The sequence below is a fragment of the Pteronotus mesoamericanus genome, unplaced genomic scaffold, assembly GCF_021234165.1.
Source record: "Pteronotus mesoamericanus isolate MK-2021 breed Mesoamerican mustached bat unplaced genomic scaffold, CSHL_Meso_final contig_163, whole genome shotgun sequence".
NCBI lineage: Eukaryota > Metazoa > Chordata > Mammalia > Chiroptera > Mormoopidae > Pteronotus > Pteronotus mesoamericanus.
Window position 1 is genome coordinate 8,793,774 of NW_026555064.1, and position 24,219 is coordinate 8,817,992.

The 24,219-nt window shown below is 40.3% G+C and overlaps 1 protein-coding gene across 1 annotated transcript; it reads right to left on the reverse strand.

Moving 5' to 3' along the window:
- Positions 1-5,561: 5,561 nt before the first annotated feature.
- On the reverse strand, positions 5,562-14,949 carry IL15 (interleukin 15). The gene is made up of 6 exons (XM_054561822.1): positions 14,882-14,949; positions 13,855-13,952; positions 12,458-12,542; positions 11,164-11,208; positions 8,446-8,583; positions 5,562-5,795 (listed from the first exon to the last, which is right to left on the reverse strand). Exons 1-6 carry the CDS (start codon positions 14,891-14,893, stop codon positions 5,679-5,681), a joined length of 495 nt encoding a protein of 164 aa, XP_054417797.1. The 5' UTR covers positions 14,894-14,949; the 3' UTR covers positions 5,562-5,678.
- Positions 14,950-24,219: the final 9,270 nt, after the last annotated feature.

The following is a 24,219-nucleotide window of genomic DNA, read 5'->3' on the forward strand; positions in this document are numbered from 1 at the left end:
AATTTTTTCACTGATATGTCTCCTAAAGCAAGGGACATAAAGGAAAGAATAAACAAGTGGGACCTCATCAAAATAAGAAGCTTCTGCACGGCGAAAGAAAACATCAGCAAAATGAAAAGGGAGCCAACCATTTGGGAAAATATATTTGCTAATGATACATCAGATAGAGGTTTGATCTCCAAGATATACAAAGAACTCACTCGACTTGACTCCAAGAAGACAAACGATCCAATCAAAAAATGGGCAAAGGACCTGGGCAGATGCTTTTCTAAGGAGGAGATACAGAGGGCCCAGAGGCATTTGAAAGGATGCTCTGCATCACTAGCCATTAGAGAAATGCAGATCAAAACCACCATGAGGTACCACCTCACACCGGTCAGAATGGCCATCATAAACAGATCCACAAACAACAGGTGCTGGCGAGGCTGTGGAGAAAAGGGAACTCTAGTCCACTGTTGGTGGGAATGCAGACTGGTGCAGCCACTATGGAAAGCAGTGTGGAATTTCCTCAGAAAGCTGAAAATGGAACTGCCTTTTGATCCAGCGATTCCCCTGCTGGGACTATACCCTGAGAACACCAAAACACCAATACAAAAGAACCTATGCACCCCAATGTTCATAGCAGCACAATTTACAATAGCCAAGTGTTGGAAGCAACCTAAATGCCCATCAGTAGATGACTGGATCAAAAAATGATGGTACATATACACAATGGAATACTACGCAGCAGAAAGAAAAAAGAAGTACTAAACTTCGCAACAGCATGGATGGAACTGGAGAGCATCATGCTAAGCGAAATAAGCCAGGGGGCGAAAGACAAATACCATATGATCTCACCTATAAGCGGAACCTAACCAACAATGCAAAGAAGCAAGGCAAATATGACCAGCAACACTGAAAGGAAAAGAAATCAACAGAGACAAGAGGGAAGGGGGGGGCAGGGAAAGGGAAGGGAAGGGGAAAGTCAAGGAACATATAGCAAGGACTCATGGACAAAACCAAAGGGGAAGAGCTGAGGGAGGGAAGGTGGGAGGCGGCAAGGGAAAGAGGTGGGGGAAGGCAGAGACAAATGTATTTAAAAAGTAAATAAATTAATTAAAAATAAAAAAAAAAAGATGATAAAAAAAAATAAGCTGACTAATGAAATAGAAACAGAGGCATGGATACATGAAACAGACTGACCGCTATCAGAGGGGATGGGGGAGGGGTACTAGATAAAAGAAGGTGAAGGGATTAGCCACAAGACATATATACATAACCCATAGACACAGACAAGAGCGTGGTGATGGCTAGCAGAAAGAGGGCCAGGGGCTAGGTGTAGGTGGGCAAAGGTGGGGAAAATGGTGAGATCTGTAACATTGTCAACACTAAAAATAAAGTTTAAAAAAAAAAAAAAAAGGATTTAAAAAGTCCCTCTTTCAAGAAGGCTTCCCTGTGTTAAGGTGTGGACCGCAGCTGAACTCTGTCCTCACGTTACTGTTGGTATTTAGCTGATTACTGAGGAGAAGGGAGCAAAGGGACTTGGGTGCTGAGTTTAATGAGCTGGGGAGCATGAGCCTGGTGCTCCATCAGGAAGCTGCAGGTTCACGCCCCAGGGGAGCATAGCGTTGCTTTCCCCCCCCCCCCCCGGGGGGAAAAGCACTCCTCCCTCCCCTTTTCCATGACAGGATTGTTGGGGGCTCTGCGGGAGGTACTTGACCAAAGAGGCCTGTCAGTCTGACTAGGGGGTTCGGACCCATCCATAGCCCATAAGAGTTTGGGAAACGGATTGGTCATTTTGAAAAAGCACCTGGCCCCTCCCAAGCCCAAGCTAATATGATCCCAGGGGAACAAAGAAGCAGTCTCTCGCTCTCTCCTGAAACCTGCACTCTCACTGGGCGCTCATGCACTCCCTCTCCATTGCCATGTGGCGTGGCAGCTGCATGGCCCAGAGCCATGTGGACTCTACCCACAGGCTCAGGGAGGAGCCTAGATACAGCGGCACAGCCAGGGACTGCAGCGGGGAGCACACGGCAAGCTCGCCAGATACTGGACTGGACTGAACTTTAATATGGAACTAAAACTGGACCACGGCCTTTATCCTGGCCCTACTGAAGACAAGGCTGGACCTTCCCATGGCGAAATGGATGGGGATGGGCCATTGTGAAGTCACTAGGGAAATCCCCTTAATTTCACATCATCAGTAATGTTTACTATGGAGCCCCATCTTCCCGGGTGAGTCTTGGGAAATCCCTTTCCTCATGATGCCACAAGAACTCGCTTTCCACCAGTAACACTCAGAACCCAGTGCTGGGCTTACATGTTCACCCCTGTGACCTTGTGTCTCTCACGTCCTATGTACAGCAAGCAGGTTTGTTGTTGTTAACAGTGAACAGGTAATTACTTGCTGAAGTTGATCTCCCTTAAGTGTTGCGAAGAATTCATTAAATGACTGCAATAATGAGGCCCACGCAAGATGATGTTATCAGAAATAATTTTATTATCTTGGGATTTAGTGATAAGGAGATATTGACTTCAACTCTTCTCTGGGCACTAGAAACAATGCCTCCTGTATTTTTTTTTTTTTAATACATATCAGAATAAGAGTGTCTTTCTTTTGGAGTTTAAAGAAAAATCCTTACCAGAACCCATCAGACCAGATACTTACCTTACTGATAGAAAACAGGGATAGTGATGAAGATGAACCTACTGTAGGGTGAGAGTGATGATAAAATCCTGAAAATGTTGACAAGTTTGTAAAAATTGAATGTTTAATTTTCAATTCTGCTTCTGTATAAAAATTCCTCTTCAGTTCCTCTCAGTTAACTTATTTTGAAATCCAGCATCGAAGAAGTAAAATATCACAGCTCTTCATTAATGATTCATTAATTTTTCTCCTGTGTCGCATCAGATAGATTATACAATTACAGGACTTTTCAATGAAGCTAAAGTTTACCTTGCATAACAAATTCCTTTTGAAAACAAAATCCAGTCGTCAGACACACTCAGAAGCATTGAACCAAATATCTTTGGAAATGGGATTTCCTCTGGGCCAAATATTTATACACGATATGCATATGCTAAGCATGACTCACATGTAAATGCAAAAGCTTCCAGGAAGCCTGATATAACACAGATGAATGAATAAAAATGTACTCTCTAGCACTTCTGTCTGGAGGAGGAGGAGAATATTGCTTGATTTTCATATTATATATGTCACTCTCATCTTATGAGCCATAGAATTTGATGGTTATAAATAGTAACACATCAAAACATGAGCTTCTTGCCCAACAGCAGCAAAAAAAAAATAATTCCATTGCTTCTCTGTCCTAAGATAAAGAATGAAAGTATGTAAGACTAGCTCTGTGGCTGGGTTTTCAAAACCTCTGGGATCACCAATTCTGTCTTATACCTGTCTGCATTTCGAGGTCCTCTGCCTTCTAGTCCTTTTTGCTTATTATGGGAGAGGTTAGGAATTATATATCCTTGTACATCTTTTTCTGTATCTGAAATAGGTAAGAATAGGACTTTGGACTGTAAACCTGATTTTTATTAGCTTTACCTTTACTATTTGAGGTTCTAAGCCTATCAGTTTGTGTTTCATTATATGATACACGGCGAACACTTTCAGCATTTAGGGCAGGTGAGACATAAGCGCAGTATCTTTGTCTAGGCTAGCACTTCCCAACCTTTTTAGTCTCATGGCATACATAAACTAATTGCTAAAATTTTACAGCACGGCAAAACTTATATATTTTTTGACAAGCTGACAAAAAGTAGGTATACTTTTTATTCATTGGCACCAGGTGGCTTTGTTGTGTTGGCTGTTGTCATTTTTTTATTTGACAATCTAAGAAAAAGAGGTCGGTGCCCCTGAGTAAATAGTCAGGTGTTGCATGTTTTAAACATCCTTGTGGTACCCCAGTTGAAAATCACTGGTCTAGGTAAATGCCATTGGACGGGTTCATTATAGAGGACAGCTCCAGAAGGGAGATCTGTGCAACAAAAATGAGAGGCTGATTTGGTTAAGAATATAGGAATGAAAAAATCAAATGTAATGTTTTACATCACCACTTGATTCTTAATTTAGCTAAGAGTGTTTGAAGAGGCTGCACATCTATGCCTTGAGTTTCTTAGGATTGATTGACAGGACCCACGTTAAATAACTAATGGGGGAGGAATCCTAATTTTGAGAATTGAAAAGTGCCAAGTTTTAAACCCAGTGGCATACTTTTATAACCAGAATCGGTGATTCGTCATTATAGAATATTATTGCTAATGTGTCTGCCATTATAATTTTCCTTCGCCCATCCCAACAAACACTGAAAGGAGGCTAACTTTTGTCTAAGGATTGGATTGAAAAACTACAGTTTTATATGTAGATACACATTTAAAAAATTTCATCTCAGATACAATTTTTAAAAACACACAGAAACAAGCAAAAAACAACTGCCATCATCCCAATACCTAAATTTTAAAGAGTGGCTGCCATATACTATTCGTCTGGGCAGAGATCAGGGAGCAAACTGACAGCCAGCACATGACTCTTTGAAAGTCAAATAGGATACAGATTTCTCCAAAACTATCTTGAAAGGAGTTGTGAAGCAGGCCTCAGTTAGAACAATGAGATATATGACATGGGAGGGGCCCTGGGTGGCAAGAGAATGTTTCAAAGAGAACCAGCTTGTCCTGTGAAATGAGAGAAAACAAATTCATAGGAGGTCAGTTCCCACCCTACACTCAGTCTGTCTCAGTGCAGACTGTCAGAAGTGCATTGGCTGAAAGAAATTTGTGATGAAACAAGAATATTTCATTGGAGTCATAGTTCACTAAAAGAGAGCTTGCAAATTTTAGACAGCATATTGCAAAAATATATAAGCAATTATTTTATGTCAGGAAATGCTGGCTCTAATGAATCAGTAGTTAATTATACAAATATGGCAAAAAAGTGAAACTAAAGTACCTGTACTTGGAAACTGTGAAATACAAAATCATTGCAACCATTAGCAACATATATATAAGTCTACTTATCAGTGAAGGTTTTATTGCCACCCACACCTAAGATTTACTGCTGCACGCAATGTGCAAGGAGGTTGCAATTTCTTTCTTCCATAATACTTCTTTATTATGCCAACGACTGAGTGACAGAGGGAAGCCCTGGTTTCACACCTAGTTCCTCCTCTCTCATTGGTAGTCAGTTAATTCTTCCTGTGGCTGCCACACCTAGCTGAGAAGAAGGTGTGAAGAAGGCTGTGGAGAAGGCTGGCAGTCAATGGCCCAACATGAGCCTGTCTACATCTACCTGAACCAGGGGTTCCAGCCCCGGTAGTTGTTAAATAATTTGACTATCATCCTTGAACCAACGTCCTCTATTTTCTTATAAGAAGTAAAGCATCAGGGCAATTTCAAAGGATAAAATATGTACACAGTTTTATTCATTTTATATTATGCTACAAATATGTACAATTTCAATAATAAGTTAAAAATAAATGAACACAATAAGTCTGCGGACAGTTCATAGGCACCATGTTACTCAATGACGTTTGTCTGCCTTCATTTCTAAGAGTTCTTCTGACCCAAGATCCCGATCATCTTCTTGCTAGAAAAACTTGTTGTGGCAGCACATTGGAAATGCGAAGTGTCTCATGGCCTCTAAGCAATGGGAAGTTGTTTGTAAATGATAGAAGCGCTTAAGAGGATCATTGCGATGGCGTGTTGATGAACATTTGCACAATATGCATAAAACTCCGCAAAAATTCTATAACGTTTTTTTCCTCCAGTTCCTCACACTCTTTGCATCCAGATTCAGTTACATTCTGCCAAATAAAAAGAAAGGATTAGAGTGGAGGGTCTGATGTATTTCTTTCCTGGGAATATGACATCTTTTGAACCATATGGTGAGTGAGGTCTTGAGACATGAAAACTTGGGCAAGTTAGTATCCTGTTAGGAGAAACTGGAAGATTTGATGTGGGCTTGTTTTTTGATAGTGGATTGCAGACATTGAAAAAAAGGTCATGTCTATCAGACTATGGACTTTCTGCTTAGAGCCCAAGGTTTCTGGTCATCCACCCTGGAATGAAGTCCATGCCTTCCAGCAAGGCACATGGGCCCTCCATGAGCTGCTCCTTACGTAGGTCTTTCACTTTCCTCACTGCCTCAAATATTATGCCCTAGAAACCCTGAGCTCAGGCCTTTATCCACATGCACAGGTCATGCTATTAAATGTCTCACTGCCTTTATTTTTCCCTCAGTCTGTTCAGCACTTCCTTTTTCAACTACTACTACTCACACCCATGATGACTCAGCTGCTATCTCCATGAGGAAGACTCTCTTGAACTCGTGAGTTCCTGTGATCAGACTAAATGTCCCATTGCTACATTCTCAGAATCCCCAGGTTAGATTCACCCTCACAGTGCCTTTTATACTGGTGTTACAGAGTTTCATGCTTTTTAGGCCCCTATTCTCTAAATTCTTCCAGGAGAACAAGGCCATGTAATTTAGTTTCCCTAGCATTCAGCATAGGGCCTTGCACATAGTATTCACACAATCATTATGGGTTGAATTGAACTATTTAGGTGAATACAGCAAATTGTTGTAATCCAAACACAGTTCCATGGATAACTAGAATATTCCAAATGTAGCAGTCATAAATACACTTTTTAGAGATCGTCTGAACCATGGAAGCTGTACCAGCAAAGATCAAAATTAGATTTTACGTCCATTAAAGCATTTGAAATTCAGATTCAGCAATATTTATCAAGCACAGATTCTATGCCAGGCACTGGCCACATTCCATATAACACTGCCTTATTTGATCCTGAAAATAATCATGTCCTATAGGAAGGCGGAGATATTAAATGACTCATCTGAGTTGACATAATCAATGAAATTCTCCATGTCCAGGTCTCCTGACTGTGCAGTCCTGTACACTCTTTCCACTACAGGTGCCGCACTATGTCATGGTGAGGGTGACTACGGACTTTGCCTAAGAGTTGACTGTTGATATTGTTATGAATAATTAATAAGAAAGATAACGTCACAAGAGTATTTTAAATATGAGTGTCTTCATTTCATAAGTATATCGAGAACCTAGTATATGCCAGGAATTGTCCTGGGGTTGGGATACAGCACTGAAAAAAATAAAAAAACGCCTGCCCCATGAGGCTGACATTGTACTAGGGAAAAGAAGACAACATTCATTCTGTAAAATATGCAGTATATCAGGTAGTGGGACATGCAGAGAAGCTGACATGGACATGGGACTGCGACTGTTAAGTGGTGACATCACTGAGAAGGTGACATTTAAGCAAAGACTTAAAGCAGCCTGGAAATTTCAGGGAAGAGTCCCAGTTGTCCAGCTATGCCGGCTTAGGGGCTCTGTACTTGGAGTTGCCTCTGCGTGAACGCGCTTCCTGGACGCAAGGCTCATTCCCCGGCGTCTTCACCCAACATCAGCCTAGGCGGTGAGCCTTCTCTAAGGTGGGATCCCAGTGCCCTTGACAGCCTTTTCTGGGGCCGCTGGATTTAGCAAATGACTGACTTATATTCATTTGCTTATCGATGGGTTTATTTATGCTTCCACCCTCTTTAAGAGCCAGAACTGTATGTGTTCTTTCACTTTTGTTTTTCTGAGGGCCTGCAATAAGGCCCAAAAAGTATTTGTTGAACTAATTTATTATTATTATGTCTTTTTGTTCATAAAACTCCTTCTGTCCACTTTGCTTTGGCCACTAGTGTTTTGCTGCGAAAGCCGTAACCCGTGGCACCGCAGGGTCCTTGCACAGACGGTCCACAGCCTGCCGTGGGAGATCCCAGTGTTTGTCCCCTGGACCCCCGACACTGCTCATGGTGCCTGGGGTAGCCCAAGTTATTGGTAATTAATACTCAGATTAGTCTTATTTTTATTATTACCCTTTTGCAGCATGTGTCCTTTCAGGCGATAAGAAGACAAACTGTGAAGTGAAACTGCTTGGGACCCCATTTCCCTAGCTGCATGAAGGGGAGCTCTCTGTGCTTAACTTCTTCAGCCTTGAAAACAGCCAAGGACTATCTCAGAGATTTGGCTGAGGACTCAGTGGATTGCCATTCAAGCCTCAAAGGACGAAGAACGGGGTCTGGCACAGAGTGATCACCCAATAAACGTGGATTACTATTATTCACGCCAAACCCTTAATTATGCAATGAGATTAATGTCTACCGAATGCACCTGGTGATAAACATCATGAAGTCAGTGACCCGACTGGCTGACCACTGTCACTCCAGCACCAAACATGCTGCCTGCCACCATGCAGTGCATGCTTGTGGAATGAACGAGTCGATGAGCCATTTAGGGTTGCGATGCTGCCACTTTGGAAGGCCATTCCGCTGAAAGGAACCCCCTCCCTTGCCTGTTATTTCCAGCTCATCACTTCTCCCAGTCAAGCCAAAAACATCTGCTGTGACTCTGTGACTATTGGAGAACTCACCCCATCAGAAGGCAAGCTGCTGTTTGCTAGGAGGATAAGGTTATTTATTGTTTCTCTAATAACCTTATTGTTCGTCTCCTGAAAGATAACATGTAACTCCAAGAGAAAGCACTTCATCGCTGTTACTTTGCAACTGGGCTGAAAATAGAGTTAGAAAGGACCATTTTGAAAAATGAATTATATTCCCCATTATCCATTTCCATATAGATGCAATTTAGACTCTTTAAAAATCACTCCAAGTATTTTTAAAGAAGCACAATGCCCCTAAAAAGTTTTACATAGAAAGCAGTTTTGATTTTTTTTTTTTTTTTGGCTTTGAAATCAAAACGGAAACAAACTGACCACAAAGCAATCGAGAAGGATGGTGATATTGTGCAGAAGAAAGAACATGAAACTAGAAAACGTGGAAATCAGAGGTGACCTTTACTCACTGAGCACAGTTTCTCTGTGTAAAAACAGGGTGATGATACTGGCCTAAGACTTCAAAAGCACTCACAATGATAGCGAGAGAATTTTTAGAGTTAGGTTGTACTGTCAGCATTTTAAACAGCGGTAGCTGCGCACCATGTTACAAAGGTGTGTTACCCCTGCAAGTTCCAAAGTTTCAGAGGCAGGTGTGATTCCAATAAATTTATTAGAAAAATCAAAGCAGGAGCAGTACCTGGTTGGCCAAGTCAGAAGCTTACCCTTCAGGTACTACAAAAATACATTTTCCACAAGGGTTATCTTATCAAAAACCTAAGCTGAAAAGGAAAGACGCATTTGATGAACATCTGGGTGTGTGCCCTTCCCTGCCTTGCTGGACTGTGTGTTCTCCATGCCTCGCATGGTGCCCGGGACCCTGCTGGCACTGAGCACATGCTACTGCCAGGGGGAATGGAAGGGGGGCCACGCACATGTGCCTGTTCCTGGCCATCCAGCAGCCCCTCCATTACCTGGGGCCTCGCCTTCCACGGTTTCAGTTACCTGGGGTCCACAGTTTGAAAGTATTAAATGGAAAACTCCAGAAATAATTCACAGGGCATGGCTCCCTGATCCTCCTGAGGTACTGTCAGAGTGTCAACAGGAGCTTAACACTATGTCACAGTGCCTACATCGCTCACCTACTTCACCTGATCACACAGGCACTGTGTCATCTCGCACCATCACAAGAAGAGGGAACACAGTACAATAAGATATTTTGAGAGACAGAGAGACTAGTATTTTGTTGTAGTTGTCCTATTTTGTTGTTACTTGTTCATCTCTTACTGTGCCTAATTTATAAAGTAACTTGAGCACATATTTTTAGGTATATTCAGGAAAAAACATACTATATACAAAGGTCACTACTATCCATGGTTTCAAGAATCCAGTGGGGTTCTTGGAACGTATCGTGTCTCCCATGGACAAGGGCTCAGGTGTTCCTTTTCCCCCACAGCAGCTGCTCAGGAGCGAGCAGGCAAACATGAGCACCAAGTTGATAATAATTACGATAATAATAAAAGGATCATAATTATTATGATAATAATAAAAGGAAATCATAAAATAAGTAATAAAACTGAGGTTCAGACATGTTTAGAGGCTTCCAAGGTAACATAGCTAGGAAGTGGCTGAGTCAGGATTTAAATTTCAATGTCAGTTTCAGCTTCTTTCTACAACCCCTGATTTGCAAGATTATCATTTATGAAAAGAAGGAAGGAAGGAAGGAAGGAAGGAAAGAAAGAAAGAAAGAAAGAAAGAAAGGGAGAGAGAAAGAGAGAGAGAGAAAGAGAGAGAGAGGAAGGGAGGGAGGGAGGGAGGAAAGAAAGAAAGGCAAGCAACCTCAGGATTCTGAGTGTTGGTGGTTGATGGCTTTCTGCTTAGAAAAAATGCAAAGAAAAATAAAACACTTGCTGAAGCCAAAAGAGGAAGACAATTTCTGTGTGCACAGCACCAACCCAAGCGAGTGATGAATGTCTGCTTTTCCCGGTGTCTGGCTGTGGCTTCTTTCCAATGTTTAGAAAGTCCTGGGTTGGGCGGGGGGGGGGACCTTACATTTAAGGGATGTTCTAACTGAGGAATAGGAGAGAGGACTCACTGTTCTGAATGTATATAACAGAGTTTGTGTGCACGAGACGAAGAAGTCAGGGGTTTGTTTCTTGATTTTTAGTAACCAGTTCATAGGGAAAGGACCGGCAACATAGCGGAACTCATGCGTAGCTTCTGCAATGCGGGGGTATTAATGTAGCCACTCTGGTAGGTTTTCTGGATTGTGTGTGTTTCTTTTCTCACAGAAAGAGTTAACAGCCAGAATCCTTTTCTGACAATTACAGAGATTCATGCAAAATGTGGACCATAAGTGCAGGAAAGCGATTTGTAGAAAATATGATTAAAGACAGTAATAAACTACAGCACTGGAAACAACTGATATGTTGGATACTTTTAAATGGAATCAGTTAATATGATTCTTGCATTTAATCGCATCATGATCTAATTGTATCACAAAATTATATAGTATATTTTGACATTGATAGAAAAGGCTTTTACATATTTTACAAAAATAGCACCTACGTAGTTCTTTGCTCCAAGTTCTACAATCTCAACAATTACTTATAAAGATTCATCAATCATATGTTACAAGAACACACCAAAATTTACATTTAAAAACTACACATATTTCAGTAAATGTGTAAAAATATACTTCTTAGACTTTTCAAAACTTGAAAATATAACGATTTTGAAAAAAACCACTAAACTCACATGTGCATCACTTTCCGTATACAGCGTGGCATCAATATGTATAGACTGAAAGATACAAAATTAGAAAACATGAAACAGTATGCACTATTTTATTTATAACAAGAACAACCTACTGACAATATTAAATTAGCTTTTAAAATTAAATTATTTGTGATAACTTTAGATTCATGTGCAATGTTAAGAGATATCACAGCGAGTCCCTCTGCACCCTTCACCATTTCCCTCAATCCGGCATCGCCAAGTGCAAGATTACCACCAGAAAATTATGTTGTTACAACCCACGCACCTTGTTCACATCTCACTAGTTTTATGTGCACTAAAGTGTGCTTGTGTGTAGTTCTACATAATTTCATCAGCGGTTCTGTATTTCAGTTATTGTACTTTTTCTTTTCTATAATTTCCATTTGGTTCCTTTTACGTGTTGTATTATTCTGCTAAGATCTTCTGGTTTTTTTCAGTTGCTTCAAGAATAGTTGCAATCCCTTGCTGGTGCATTTTTATGATGGCTGCATTAAAATCTTTGTCTAATAATTCCGACATCCAATCCATGGCAGCTTCAGAGTCTGCCGGTTGTCTTTTCTCATTCGAGCTGTGATGTTCCTGCTTCTCTACATAATGAGTGATTTTCAATTGTATCCTGGTATTTGGGCAATCACCTTAGGAGACCCTGGTCCTATTTAAATGTTCTGGTTTAGCCTGCAGCTGCCCTGATGAAGTGTGGCACTCAGGTTTGGACAGGGGCTTGTGTGCCGGGATTCTAAAGACAGTTCAGTTTTCAGGATTTTGTGGTGCTAATGGGGGAGGGGGGCTCACTTCATGGTCCTGGGGCTCCCCTGGACACTGCTGTGTTGCCTACTGGAGTGTAAGGCACTTCCTTAAACACAGTTGTCAGTGGTTCCTCTTCTCTGCCCCCTGTAGGTTCGACCAGGCCCCTGGGTGACTTGAGGGTGGAGAGGGGTTCTCGAGCCCACTGATCAGAGAACCTTCCCTGGGTCAGCCTATTCCCCTTGCAAGTGCCACAAATGTGTCTGGTTCGCTAGCAGAAGACGTGACTCTCTGGCCTGTGGTGACGGACAGCTCCTCATGCTAGGCCACTTATAAACTGAGTGGGAAGATAATCAGGATCTGAAAGCTGTAAGTAAAAGATTTGCTGGGAGGCTTTAGAAGGCTCACACATTTCTACAAAGTTATCACTGTCTCAAGGGAGACTGCATCCAGACTGGCAGCAAAGCACAGGGAAAGGCACACTCCATGGCAATTACACCAGGTCGTTTATGGGGAAATAAGTACTTACCTGAATAAGATTTTTAATGTGGGTCAAATCACTCATTACATCATTCCAGTTTGCCTCTGTTTTAGGAAGCCCTGTGCTGATACAGCTGAAAGCAAAACCAAAAAGTAAAGCATTTGGAATGAGCAGAACATTGTCTTGCTGAATACAAAAGGCAAAAGATCAAGCAAGGATTTTTATTCTGCCTAGTGAAAAGATGAGGGTTATCCTTGCCTTCGTGCATTCAACAGGCTTATAGATGAACAGAAACACCAAACACATAGGACAACCTTGACACTTGAAGCTAATTTGGGGACTGACCAGCCCAGATTTGAGAAACGCCTGATTTGAAGAGATAACTGATAAAAAAAACGGGCATACTTTATTACAATGAAATAAAAACAATACCTGAGGGGTGGTAGTGCTCATAAGATGTTTTTGAATGAATTATTAATTTTCTTTAAGTAGAAGCCTCATTAGACTTTTAAGTCTAATATATAGGTAAAATTCTTAAAATAAGCAATAACCATTTTCATACGATGATTTTGACTCCAAATGTTATTTACAGTAGATTAAACATGCCCCTTGTATGCTGCTCACATCATTGCTATGCTTGCAGCAGCTTTACCGATAAACATTACAGACTTTAACCTAATCCAGGCTGGATACACTGACTCATTTTGGTAAAACAGAAATTTACTATCTGGACAAAAGACACATACACTGACCAAGTGACTATGGAATGATTCCCAATGTTTTCATGAAAAATAACTGTGCCCTGAATGATTTTTATAAAAGCATGAGAACCACTAATCTGCACAAATGTATGGTTCCCTACACCGTGAAGTAAAAAGTAGAGTAAAACTGAACTGAGTCAGATTATAGAGCTGTAGGTTGGGTTCTTAGGCTAAGCAGTGCAGTGTGCTAGTTGCATCTAAGAAAGAATAAAAATGTTAATAGGCATGAGAATATGAATGTTTATTAGAAGGAAAAACAAAAGGCCTTAATAAAGAAAGAAATGCTTCCAAATGAACTAAGATAGGACTCCAAGGATAGAAGTCAGAGCCAAGAAATAGATTTAAAAAATAACATGAGCGAGTCCTAAATGTGTTTTTTTTTTTACTGCAATGAAAATCATGCCAGTTATTAATAAGGAATGTACTTCTAAGTGTATTGATACACCAAGAGGTCCAGTTTATCTGCAGGAGGTTAACTGTCCTCTCTGCACTGCCAGAGTATGGCAATGCCCGTATTCTGGTCTACCAAACCTCCTCTAGGTCTCTGCTGTCTGCCCTCTATCGAACCCCAAATACCGACTGCCTAAGGTGGACGCAAACTGAACAGACACCAATTTAATAGAGACAATATTGAAGAAAAACAGCCATTAGCATGATAATACTTATGCCTAAAGATAAAATTACCCCAAAATGAAGATAGGAATGCCGGCCTCAGTTAAGAAATGGCTGTTCAGAAGTAAACACAAATAGCACTGGATGGACGTACTTCTCAAATGTGGTTTCTGAAAAATAAATTGCACTTTTTAGTTAAAAAGTGATATTTAAATTAATGGTTTATCATTTCTTTAGATCAAAATTTAAGAATTAATGTTCCTTATCAGAATTAATAAACCGAGACTTTCTCTTCTTTGCTCCCTCCCCTCCATCTCTGTTTCTTGTGGGCAAGGTTCTTTAATATGTTTTTAATACATACTAATTTTAAGAAAATTTACATATTTACTAATAATACCGCTAATTTTTTTCTATTGTTCTTAATCTTTCTCTATTCTTTCATTTTTAATAGTTCAACATATTTTATACAGTACAAATTAATAACATAAGTTACTAATATAGGTTTATAGTTCTATATTAATTTCATGTAACTATATGAAAATTAATTATAAATGAATATCATTTAAAGAAAATTGGATAGAAAGGGAACCACCTGAAGACATTCTATGCTATCATGAGAGCCACTATGTAGTAATTTTTCCTGGTGATTTAGAAACATCACTTATCTTAGGACTTCCCAGAGTTTTGATTCCTTTGTCTGCCTCTTTCATGTTGCTGAAGCTTTAGCATTTCAGGGAGCAATGTGGACTGTCACCTTAACCACTGAAAATCTGTGATTCATTCAGTATATGCCAAAGGGATGAGCAACAACCAGACCTTGTCCTCAAAGACTACACATTTCACTGAGGAGACAGGTATTTAAAGAACAATAGGGTGAGGTAACGGAAATAATACATTTATAAGATGTGAAGAACATATCAAGGTTGTTCACAGAGTTTAAAAACCTACTATATTTACTTTCAAGATAAGAGCAATCCAGGTGTGAACAGACCTCTGTCACATCCCAAGATCTTTAGAGAAGAGTCATATTATGAAGAAGCTGAGATTTAAGTGACCTTTAGAGAAAGTCCATATACTACCTTTATCTAATTATTCTTACCAAAATTCTCATTACTCAATGCCAGGGTGAATCCTTAAACATTGAAGAAGAGCTGGCTATGGCAGTGGGTTCCCAGAAGCCATCCATCCAGAAAACTTCCTACAACACAATCCAGGGAAGAGGATGATGCGTTAAAAACACAAGTAAACTAGTGGGGGTAGGGGAAGAAAGGGAAGGGAATTAATGTTTATTGAGCACCTACTTTTTCATGGGCACTCTAATAGTCACTTAATATAGGCATCACATTTAATCCTCACAACAGTCCTATGGGGTAGGGTTAGCAGGACTTGGTGAGCTGCCCAGGCCCCACGACAAGTATAAGACAGGCAGAATCTGAGACCAGGGCTCATTATAAAGCCCAATCCCTTTCTGCTATATTCATGCTCTAAATTGGCAAATTCTAAAGTCATGGTAGTGAAAAGTAGAAGCAACCAAACAGCTGAATTCACATAAACTTCTGATAATTTAATTTACAACAGAAGTAGCTACTTCTACAGAAATGAAGAGATGTTTTCAGTCTTTGAAATTGTGAAACAGAAAACCTCAGGCCCCAAATGACACCACTGGTGCTAAAGTCCATGATAGCAAACTTAGATTTAATACCTGATTTCATTACTGCTTCGAATTCTCCCACGCATGTAATTTTAGTCATCCAGTGTGAAATTTTCTGGTCAGCAAGGAGGTACCTGTCATATGAGGCCTCTCCATCTTCCACAGAAAAAAAGAGCCAGACTGCCTTCCTTCCACCAAAAACAGATGTCCCGGTCTAAATACAGTCCTTGATTTTTTTGTTCCATGATGGGATACTGCCCAATTCATGAATCACTTAATAAGGCCAGTTAGAGATTCACATTTACTCAGTTGAATTTTTGTTCTTTAACAAAATATGGACTTCAAGATGGTGGAGGAGTGAATGTAAGTCACACTGACCTCCTCCCAGGACCAATGTGGAATTACAACTAAGTTGTGGAGAAATCACCCGGAACAAACAACTGAACAATAGCGAGAGAGGAGCCTTATAACCTTGGACGGACAGAAGAGTCTGCTTTAGCGTAACCTAATAGTAAGGAGTGTGGTAGAGACTCAGGAAGGCAGGCTGGGCGCTCACGGGCGGCAGCGCCAGAGGGATATTTAAATGGCCAGTTGGAACCCCCTGAGAAGAGTGGAATCTGAACCATAGGTGGGGATCTCCAGCCTACAGCACCAGAGCCCAAAAAGTACACAGATAACAGCCAGCTGTGTAAAGCAGCAGGGTTGCTCTCTGCCAGAGACAGGCGGCTGGAGATGCAAAGAGCTGTTTAAAGGGCCAATGCATAAATTTTCATGTGTAGCCGCTTAACCTGGGCTCTGGCAAAGGTGGGGCAGAATGAGCTGGAGATGCCTGAGTAGAAACTGGAGACGGAGGCTTTGGAGTGAGAACTGAAGGAGTAGCTGGCAGGATCCCGGTGCTGACTCATTTCCCCATAGGCAGCTGCCATCTTGTCGAGGTAGACCACTCTCCTAAGTGACAGCTGCCTCCAGGAGAGATAATAGCCCCGCCCCCAGGAGGCACTGTCCTGCCTGATGGTATGCAAGCTTGACCACTGAGTACAGAGTGCAGGCACAGATAGTAGATTCCTAACTAAAGGGGGCACAGAGTGGTCTAGAGACACATGAGGAGAGACTGGAGATGGATGCTTTGGGAAGAGAATGGAGAGAGTAGCTGGCGAGATCCCAGTGCTGAATCATCCTCCATATGGCAGCAGCCATCTTGCTCAGGAAGACCACTCCCCTGGGCAGCAGAAGCATGAGAGGACACAATAGCCCCGCCTCCCGGAGGTACTGCCTTGGCCCCGTGGGGCACACGACTGATACTGAGTACAGACTGCAGGCACAGATAGTAGATCCCTGGCTAGAGAGGGTGCAGACTGGTCATGAGATCCTTGAGGGGTGTCTGGAGATGGAGGCTTTGGGGAAAGAACTGAGCGAGTAGCTGTCAGGATCCTGGGATTTTTTGGAAAAAAAATCCTATTTGCTAGAGCAACATGAAAAATAAAGTACCTAGGAATAAACTTAACCAAAAAGGTAAAAGACCTGTACTCAGAAAACTACATAACTATAAAGAAAGAAATTAAGGAGGACACAAATAAGTGAAAGCATATACTGTGTTTATGGATTGGAAGAATTAACATCATCAAAATGTCCATACTACCCAAAGCAATGTATAGATTCAATACAACCCCTATTAAAATACAAATGATGTATTTCACAGATATAGAATAAACATTTCAAAAATTTATATGGAAGCATAAATGACCCTGAATAGTTGCAGCAATCTTGAGAAAGAAGAACAAAGTAGGAGGGATCACAATACCTGACATCAAACTATATTCCAAGTCACTGTAATCAAAACAGTTCGGTACTAGCATAAAAACACACACATAGATCAATGGAACCAAAGAGAGCCCAGAAATAAACCCGTTCTCTATGGTCAATTAATATTTGACAAAGGCGGCAGAAACATAAAATGGAATAAAAATAGCATCTTCAACAAATGGTGTTGGGAAAGGTACATGCAAAAAAATGAAATTTGATCACTGACTTACACTATACACAAAAATAAACTCAAGATGGATAAAAGACTTAAATATAAGTCACGACACCATAAAAGTCCCAGAGGAGAACATAGGCAGGGAACCCTCAGATATCCCACGCAGCAACTTTTTCACCAATATGTTTTCTAGAGCAAGGGACATAAAGGAAAGAATAAACAAATGGGACTTCATGACAATAAGCTTCTGCAAAGCTAAAGAAAACATCAGCAAAATGAAAAGGGAACCAACTATATGGGAAAATATATTTGCCAATGATACCTCAGACAAGAGTTTGATCTCCAAAATATATAAAGAACTCACATAACTCCATTCCAGGAAGACAAACAATCCAATTAAAAAATGGGCAAAGGACCTGAACAGACATTTCTCCAAGGAGGACATACACAGGGCCCAGAGACATATGAAAGGATGCTCAGCATCACTAGCCCTCAGAGAAATGCAAATTAAAATCACAATGAGATACCACTTCACACAGGTCGGAATGGCCCATCATAAACAAATCAACAAACGACAAGTGCTGGTGAGGTTGTGGAAGAAAGGGAACCCTAGTCCACTGCTGGTGGGAATGCAGACTGGTATAGTCACTGTGGAAAACAGTACGGAATTTCCTCAAAAAGCTAAAAATGGAACTGCTTTTTGACCCAGTGATTCCACTGCTTGGATTATACCCTAAAAATCCCAAAACACCAATTCAAAAAAACTCAATGTTCATAGTAGCACGATTTACAATAGCCAAGTGCTGGAAGCAACCTAAGTGCCCATCAGTAAATAAGTGAATCAAAACACTTTGGTACATTTACACAATGGAATACTACTCAGAAGAAAGAAAGAAAGAGCTACTGCCTTTTGTAACAGCATGGATGGACCTGGAGAGCATTATGCTAAGTGAAATAAGCCAGGGGTTGAAAGACAAATACCACATGATCTCACCTACAAGTGGAAACTAATGAACAAAACAAACAAGCAAGCAAAAGATAACCAGCAACACTGAAAGAAAAAAGAAACCAAGAGTAATGAAGGGAAGGAGGGAGACGGGTAATGGCGAAAAGAAGGGAAGGGTCAAATCAAGGCACATGCATAAAGGACCCAAGGACAAAACCAAAGTGGGGAAGGATTGAGGGTGGGAGATGGTGGGTGGGGCGGGGGCAAGTGGTGGCAGGAAATTGGAGACAGATGTATTTGAACAATAAAAATATAAATTTAAAAAACCCAGAATAAATCACTGTTCAATGAATCATCATTTGAGAATTTTATAAGTAACAGGATTACATTTTTCTAATGCAAAGAGGTGAATATGATTACACATTTCCATATCCAATTCCATTTTATTAAAAACTAAAACATATAAAATGTAAACAATGATTTTTCTCTCCTTTTACGTATTTGTTGACCCTGCCAACAAAAATCAAAATCTACTGCATCCCTCGACATAAGTATTCAGTGCAATTAAATTCTATAAACTCAAATAATTTTATTTTTCAGATGTTTCAGAAAGATAAAAATAATTGCTTTTAAAGTACATAACTCTTAAAAGGAAAAACAAGCACGTATCTAAGTGTCAAACAAGACACTATAAAAGTATATCCAACAAGAAACACTCTTGTTCCACAAGATCTTAAATCTAATCATTCTGTTACATATGACCTAAGTGTCCCATAAATTGGTTTACTTAAAGAAGGCAAATTCTCACTTTTACTCTCATAACAATTCTCTGTCTATATTACCTCAGGGCCTCAAAAATTTTTTAAATAAAACTTCAAAATTATCTCTGTAATTTCATCCAACATCTCTTAAATTCCCTGCCTCCTTTTTAGTTGTGGTATCCCAAACTCCATATTGTTCAAAAAACAGTATTTGTCACCATGGGATGGAGCAGTAATAAGGGTGACATTGCTTTTAACAAGGTCTTAGGAAGCTACTTAGGAAGACAATGGTGACCTTCGTCCTGGGTTTTTGCAGCAGTGTGAGTCTCAGGCAAGCAGGGTGTTCGATTCTCATGAACACCGCAGCGGCCTTTGACGGCCCTGCTCCGCCTCCTCCCGCTGGCGAATGGCAAGGAAGACTAAGGCCCTTCGCCAGAATGCTGATGATAACGGGCCACTGCCACCAAACAGGAAACTTCTACAGTTTGTCATTTGGTCAAAGAACTGAGGTCGTTTTCTGAGCTGACAGTAGAGTCAGGATTTCACAGCACGTTTGGAAGCATTCGTTCTGCCACTTACTGTAGTCCTGTGGAATGATTTTACTAAAAATGTGTGGGTATGTGTGATCCATGTTGGTCAAGAAAACCTGAAAAAGTAAACTATTCTATTCCTTTCTCTTTGGCCGGGACTCAATGTGAACTATTAATATAATAACTATCGTGATAGTGATATTAATTAGACTAAGTATTGCTTACCTAATGCTTTCAGGTTTACAGAATTTTTTCACGTACATTATCAGACTAAATCCTGACAATATCGTTATGTGAGAGATATCACTCTTAATCTCCCGTGAAGAAACTGAGCTTCTGAAAGGTTAAGCAGTTTGCTTCCCATAAATGTCATCCATGTAGCCATAAAAAATTTCCTTCCCAATCCAGGTTGGGCAGAGGGAGGAGAGATACAAGAAGTTCAAATTCTGTGACTGAGAAATGTAGGCCCCTCACTGTAGGAAGTACCTGACCCATCCCACGTGGATAATAAGAGCCCACTGTTCTCTGGTAGTTTAAAAACAGGACTTTCAAACTGTTCTGATGCAAAACACAACTCAAGTTCTTTCACGTGCATTACCTCATCTGACTCTCACCAAAACTCTGTCAGAGAGAATATTATCTTATCTGTTCACTCAAAAACACTACAAATGTCACGATGACACGACGCTGCTGCTACCCTGTGAAAACAGCCTTGGACAATGCAGGGAATGAACGGGCCTGGCTGTGTTCCAATATGACTTCATCTGTCGAAACAGGCACTTGGTGAATTTGACCCTCAGTTTATAGTTTGCGGACCCATGACTCCTGTGGATCCCTTGATCATTCCCATTTGAGTACAGCTGAGAAACTGGTATCTGTAAAGTCTCAAATTTTCCTGTCATTAAGGTACTAGCATTTTTCAGTAATTGCTTTCAAGGAACACGAATATTATGAAAATGTCAAATATAAAATTTCACGAAACAATCTCTGTTCGTGATGAATACCATGATTACTCCTGTGATTTTTTAAAATTAACTCATACAAATATAATATCTAACGTTCATATTCAGTGCTCTTATAAGTCCATACAACATGTGAATGGGGCCTATAAATCTCACAGTTTATTAAAATAACAATAATAAATAATTAGGTAAGGTTTTCTTGTTTTAAAAATACTATTTCATACAAAGTTTATAAAATATATGTATTTTTACATATATATTTTCATTATTTTTATTTAATAGATGTTATTGATCATGCTATTAGAGTTGTCCCAATTCTCCCCCTTTGCCCCCACCCACCGGTACCCCCTTCCCTCGGGCAATCCCCCCCTTGTTCATGTCCCTGGGTCGCGCATATAAATTCTTTGGCTTCTCCATTTCCCTTACTTCTCTAAACATCCCCCTGTCTATTTTGTACCTACCAATTATGCTTCTTAATCTCTGCACTTTCCCCCCTATTCTCCCTCTTCCCCCTCCCAGCTGATAAGCCTCCAAATGATCTCCGTATCTATAATTCTGTTCCCGTTGTGGTTGTTTGCTTAGTTTGTTCGTTTTTAGGTTCAGTTGTTGATAGTTGTGAATTTGTTGCCATTTTAATGTTCATAGTTTTGATCTTCTTCTTTTTCTTTAATAAGTCCCTTTAACATTTCAAGTAATAATGGCTTGGTGATGATGAACTCCTTTAGCTTTACCTTTTCTGGGAAACCCTTTTTCTGCCCTTCCAAACAGCTTTGCTGGGCAGAGTAACCTAGGCTGTAGGTCCTTGCTTTTCAACACTTTGAATACTTCTTGACAGTCCCATCTTGCCTGCAAAGCCTCTTTTGAGAAATTAGCTGACAGTTCTTATGGGAACTCCTTTGTAGGCAACTCTCTGCTTTTCTCTCACTGCTTTTAAGATTCTCTCTTTATCTTTAACCTTTGGCATTTAATTATAATGTGCTCTTTGGGTCCAACCTATTTCGGACCCACTGTGCTTTCTGGACAATATGTCTATTTCTGTTGCCAAATTAGGGAAGTTTTCTTTCATTATTTTTTTCAAGTGAGTTTTCAATTTCTTGCTATTCCTCTTCTCCTTGTGCCACCCCTACAATTCAGATGTTGGTGTGTTAAAAGTTGTCCCAGAGGTTCCTAAGCTTATCTTCTTTTTTTTTTCAATTCTTTTTTCTTGCTGCTGTTCTGATTGAATCTTTTTTCCTTCCTTGTGTTCCAAATTGTTTGTTTCTTGGCTTCATTCTCTCCACTGTTGGTTCCCTGTAGATTTTTCTTTATTTCACTTAGTGTAACCTTCATTTCTTCCCTTGTGTTTTTGTCATACTCAATGAGTTCTTTGAGCGCCCTGATCACCGGTGTTTTGAACTCAGTCTGATAGATTGGTTATCTCTATTTTATCTAGTTCTTTTTATAAATAACAGGTTTGTCTGTTCTTTCATTTGGGCCATATTCCTTTATCTCCTCAATCGGCAGTCTCCCTGTGTTTGTTTCTATGTAAGTGGAGCTGCTTTGACTCCCTATAAAAGGTACCTGCAAATTGTGTGGGATGGGGCCTTAGGTAATCGCCAGGTTGTGGCAGCATGCTTCACCGCTTTTTGGCTCTTTGTGGAGGAAGGGCTTAGTGAAGGGGCAATGCCACTACCTGGCTCCTGGAGGTTTGCCCTGCACTCGCCCCATTTCCAGGCACTTCACCCACTTCCCATATGTGACTGGTGCCCTTCCAGCTGTTGCCCTGATGGTGATTCCCGGAGTGGCTGGGTTTGCGTACATTCTAACTCCATGCAGGCCCTTTAAACGAACTCTCCTGAAAATCTGGCAGTTCTTTCCACTGCTCCAACCCCCACTGGTCTTTATCTTTTATCTGGATGTTATGGGGATTTATCTTCCTGGTGCTGGGACCCTGGGCTGTGCAGTCTGGCCTGAGGCTGGGATCTCTTGCTTCCAAGGTATCCCTCCTGATTTTTATCCGCCCCACGTGAATGTGGGGCTGTCCTTTCTGCCGCCACCATTTCTGCCTCTCCAAGCCACGTGGCGTCTCCGTGACTCCACCCCTCCTACCCATCTGGATGACTATGACTTCTTTAAATCTTTCATTGTTGAACTTCCATATAGCTCGATTTTCTGATGGTTCTGGCTGTTACTGTATTTTGCCATGTGTAATGCACATCTTTTTTGCCCAAATTTTTGAGGGAAAAATAAGGATGCACATTATACACAGGCAGTACTAATTTGTTACCAGTACATAATATTTCTTGTACCTTTTATCTGTTCTTGTGCTTTGTAATTATTTGTTACATAAAATTTCTTCTACCATAATAGGTTACCAAAAATAAATGCTAAAATTCCTTTATAACACAAAGAAAGAAGATCTAAATATAAATAAATAAAAAATGGAATTAAAAAATTAAAGCAAAAGATTTTTTTCTCTAGATTTTTTCTTGGACGAAAAAGTGGGTGAGCATTATACATGGCAAAATATGCTATTTGTTTTGAGGCTTAATTTAATTCTCTCTGTGGTTGCACAAGGTGGCGAAGCATGTTTGCCTATGCCTCCATCTTGACTGCAAGTTGGCAGCAGTAAAGTAAAACATTTAAGTTCTTGGAAATACTTAAAACAATACAAATTGCTCAATTATATTGAAATGCTTCCAAAGCAAACTGCAGGCATTTAAATATCCATACTTCCAAGGGCAAAGGCCGTGATAAAACTTGGACACCTTAGTTACCATGACTAGTCAAAAAACAATATGAAATAGATGGTATTATAAAGGGTCAATGTAGAAACACCTCAGGACATCTGTCGTATAAGACAGCCAATGAAGATGCCTACGTGTAGCTGGAGGGCATATTTCTGATCAGAGTTCTATGCAGCAATGTGTTCATACGCTTTTTTTAACATTAGGTGCAAACATTCTTGAAAAGGTTTTGTGTGATTTTGAAAACTGCTTACTGGTCCAGTTCTGTAAGGCAGGCCTAGGGGACAGCCCCTCTAAGGCAGCCCAGCCTCAACATCCTGCCTGCTGACCAGGACAACCTGCTTCCCAAGTGCTGTGTCCAAAATACTTGGGGAAGGTGAAGAAATTCTTTTAAACCATAATATTTACAAATGACAAGGAGTTCAAAAGTATGAGGTAGGTTTAGAAATTCCAGCACAGTACTGTAAAGAAACTTCTGAAAGAACAAAGAGACCAGAGAGGAAGAAAGAGTCACAGAAATGATGTAAAAAATTCATAGAGGTGGAATAAAACACTAGCTGTCACACCGAAGGGAAATAAAAGGACCAATGAAAACCATAGTAATTTCTAAATAAATTTCTTAATTCCTAAAGAAAATCATGTTAATAGCGCCTATAGAGAGAACATAAGTACTCAAGGACAAGAATCAGGATGAATCTGATCATGGTGCTTACAAGACAAATAGAACGAATCTTCAAAGTCTAAGAGAAAATGAATTTAAACCTAGAAAACTATTAGTATTTGAGAAAGAGGGCAAAGGGCATTCCTTCATAGCAGACCTTAGAAAAATGTAGAATCCAAAGATTGTGAAAAAATTATGTGAAAATGCATTCCAGGAAAAGAA

Coding starts and splice junctions, on each gene's coding strand:
- IL15 (XM_054561822.1), bottom strand. Junction 11,209..12,457: donor ACATTAAAAATCTTATTCAG/GTAAGTACTTAT, acceptor TGTATCTTTCAG/TCTATACATATTGATGCCAC. Junction 8,584..11,163: donor ATACGGAAAGTGATGCACAT/GTGAGTTTAGTG, acceptor CTCTATTTTCAG/CCCAGTTGCAAAGTAACAGC.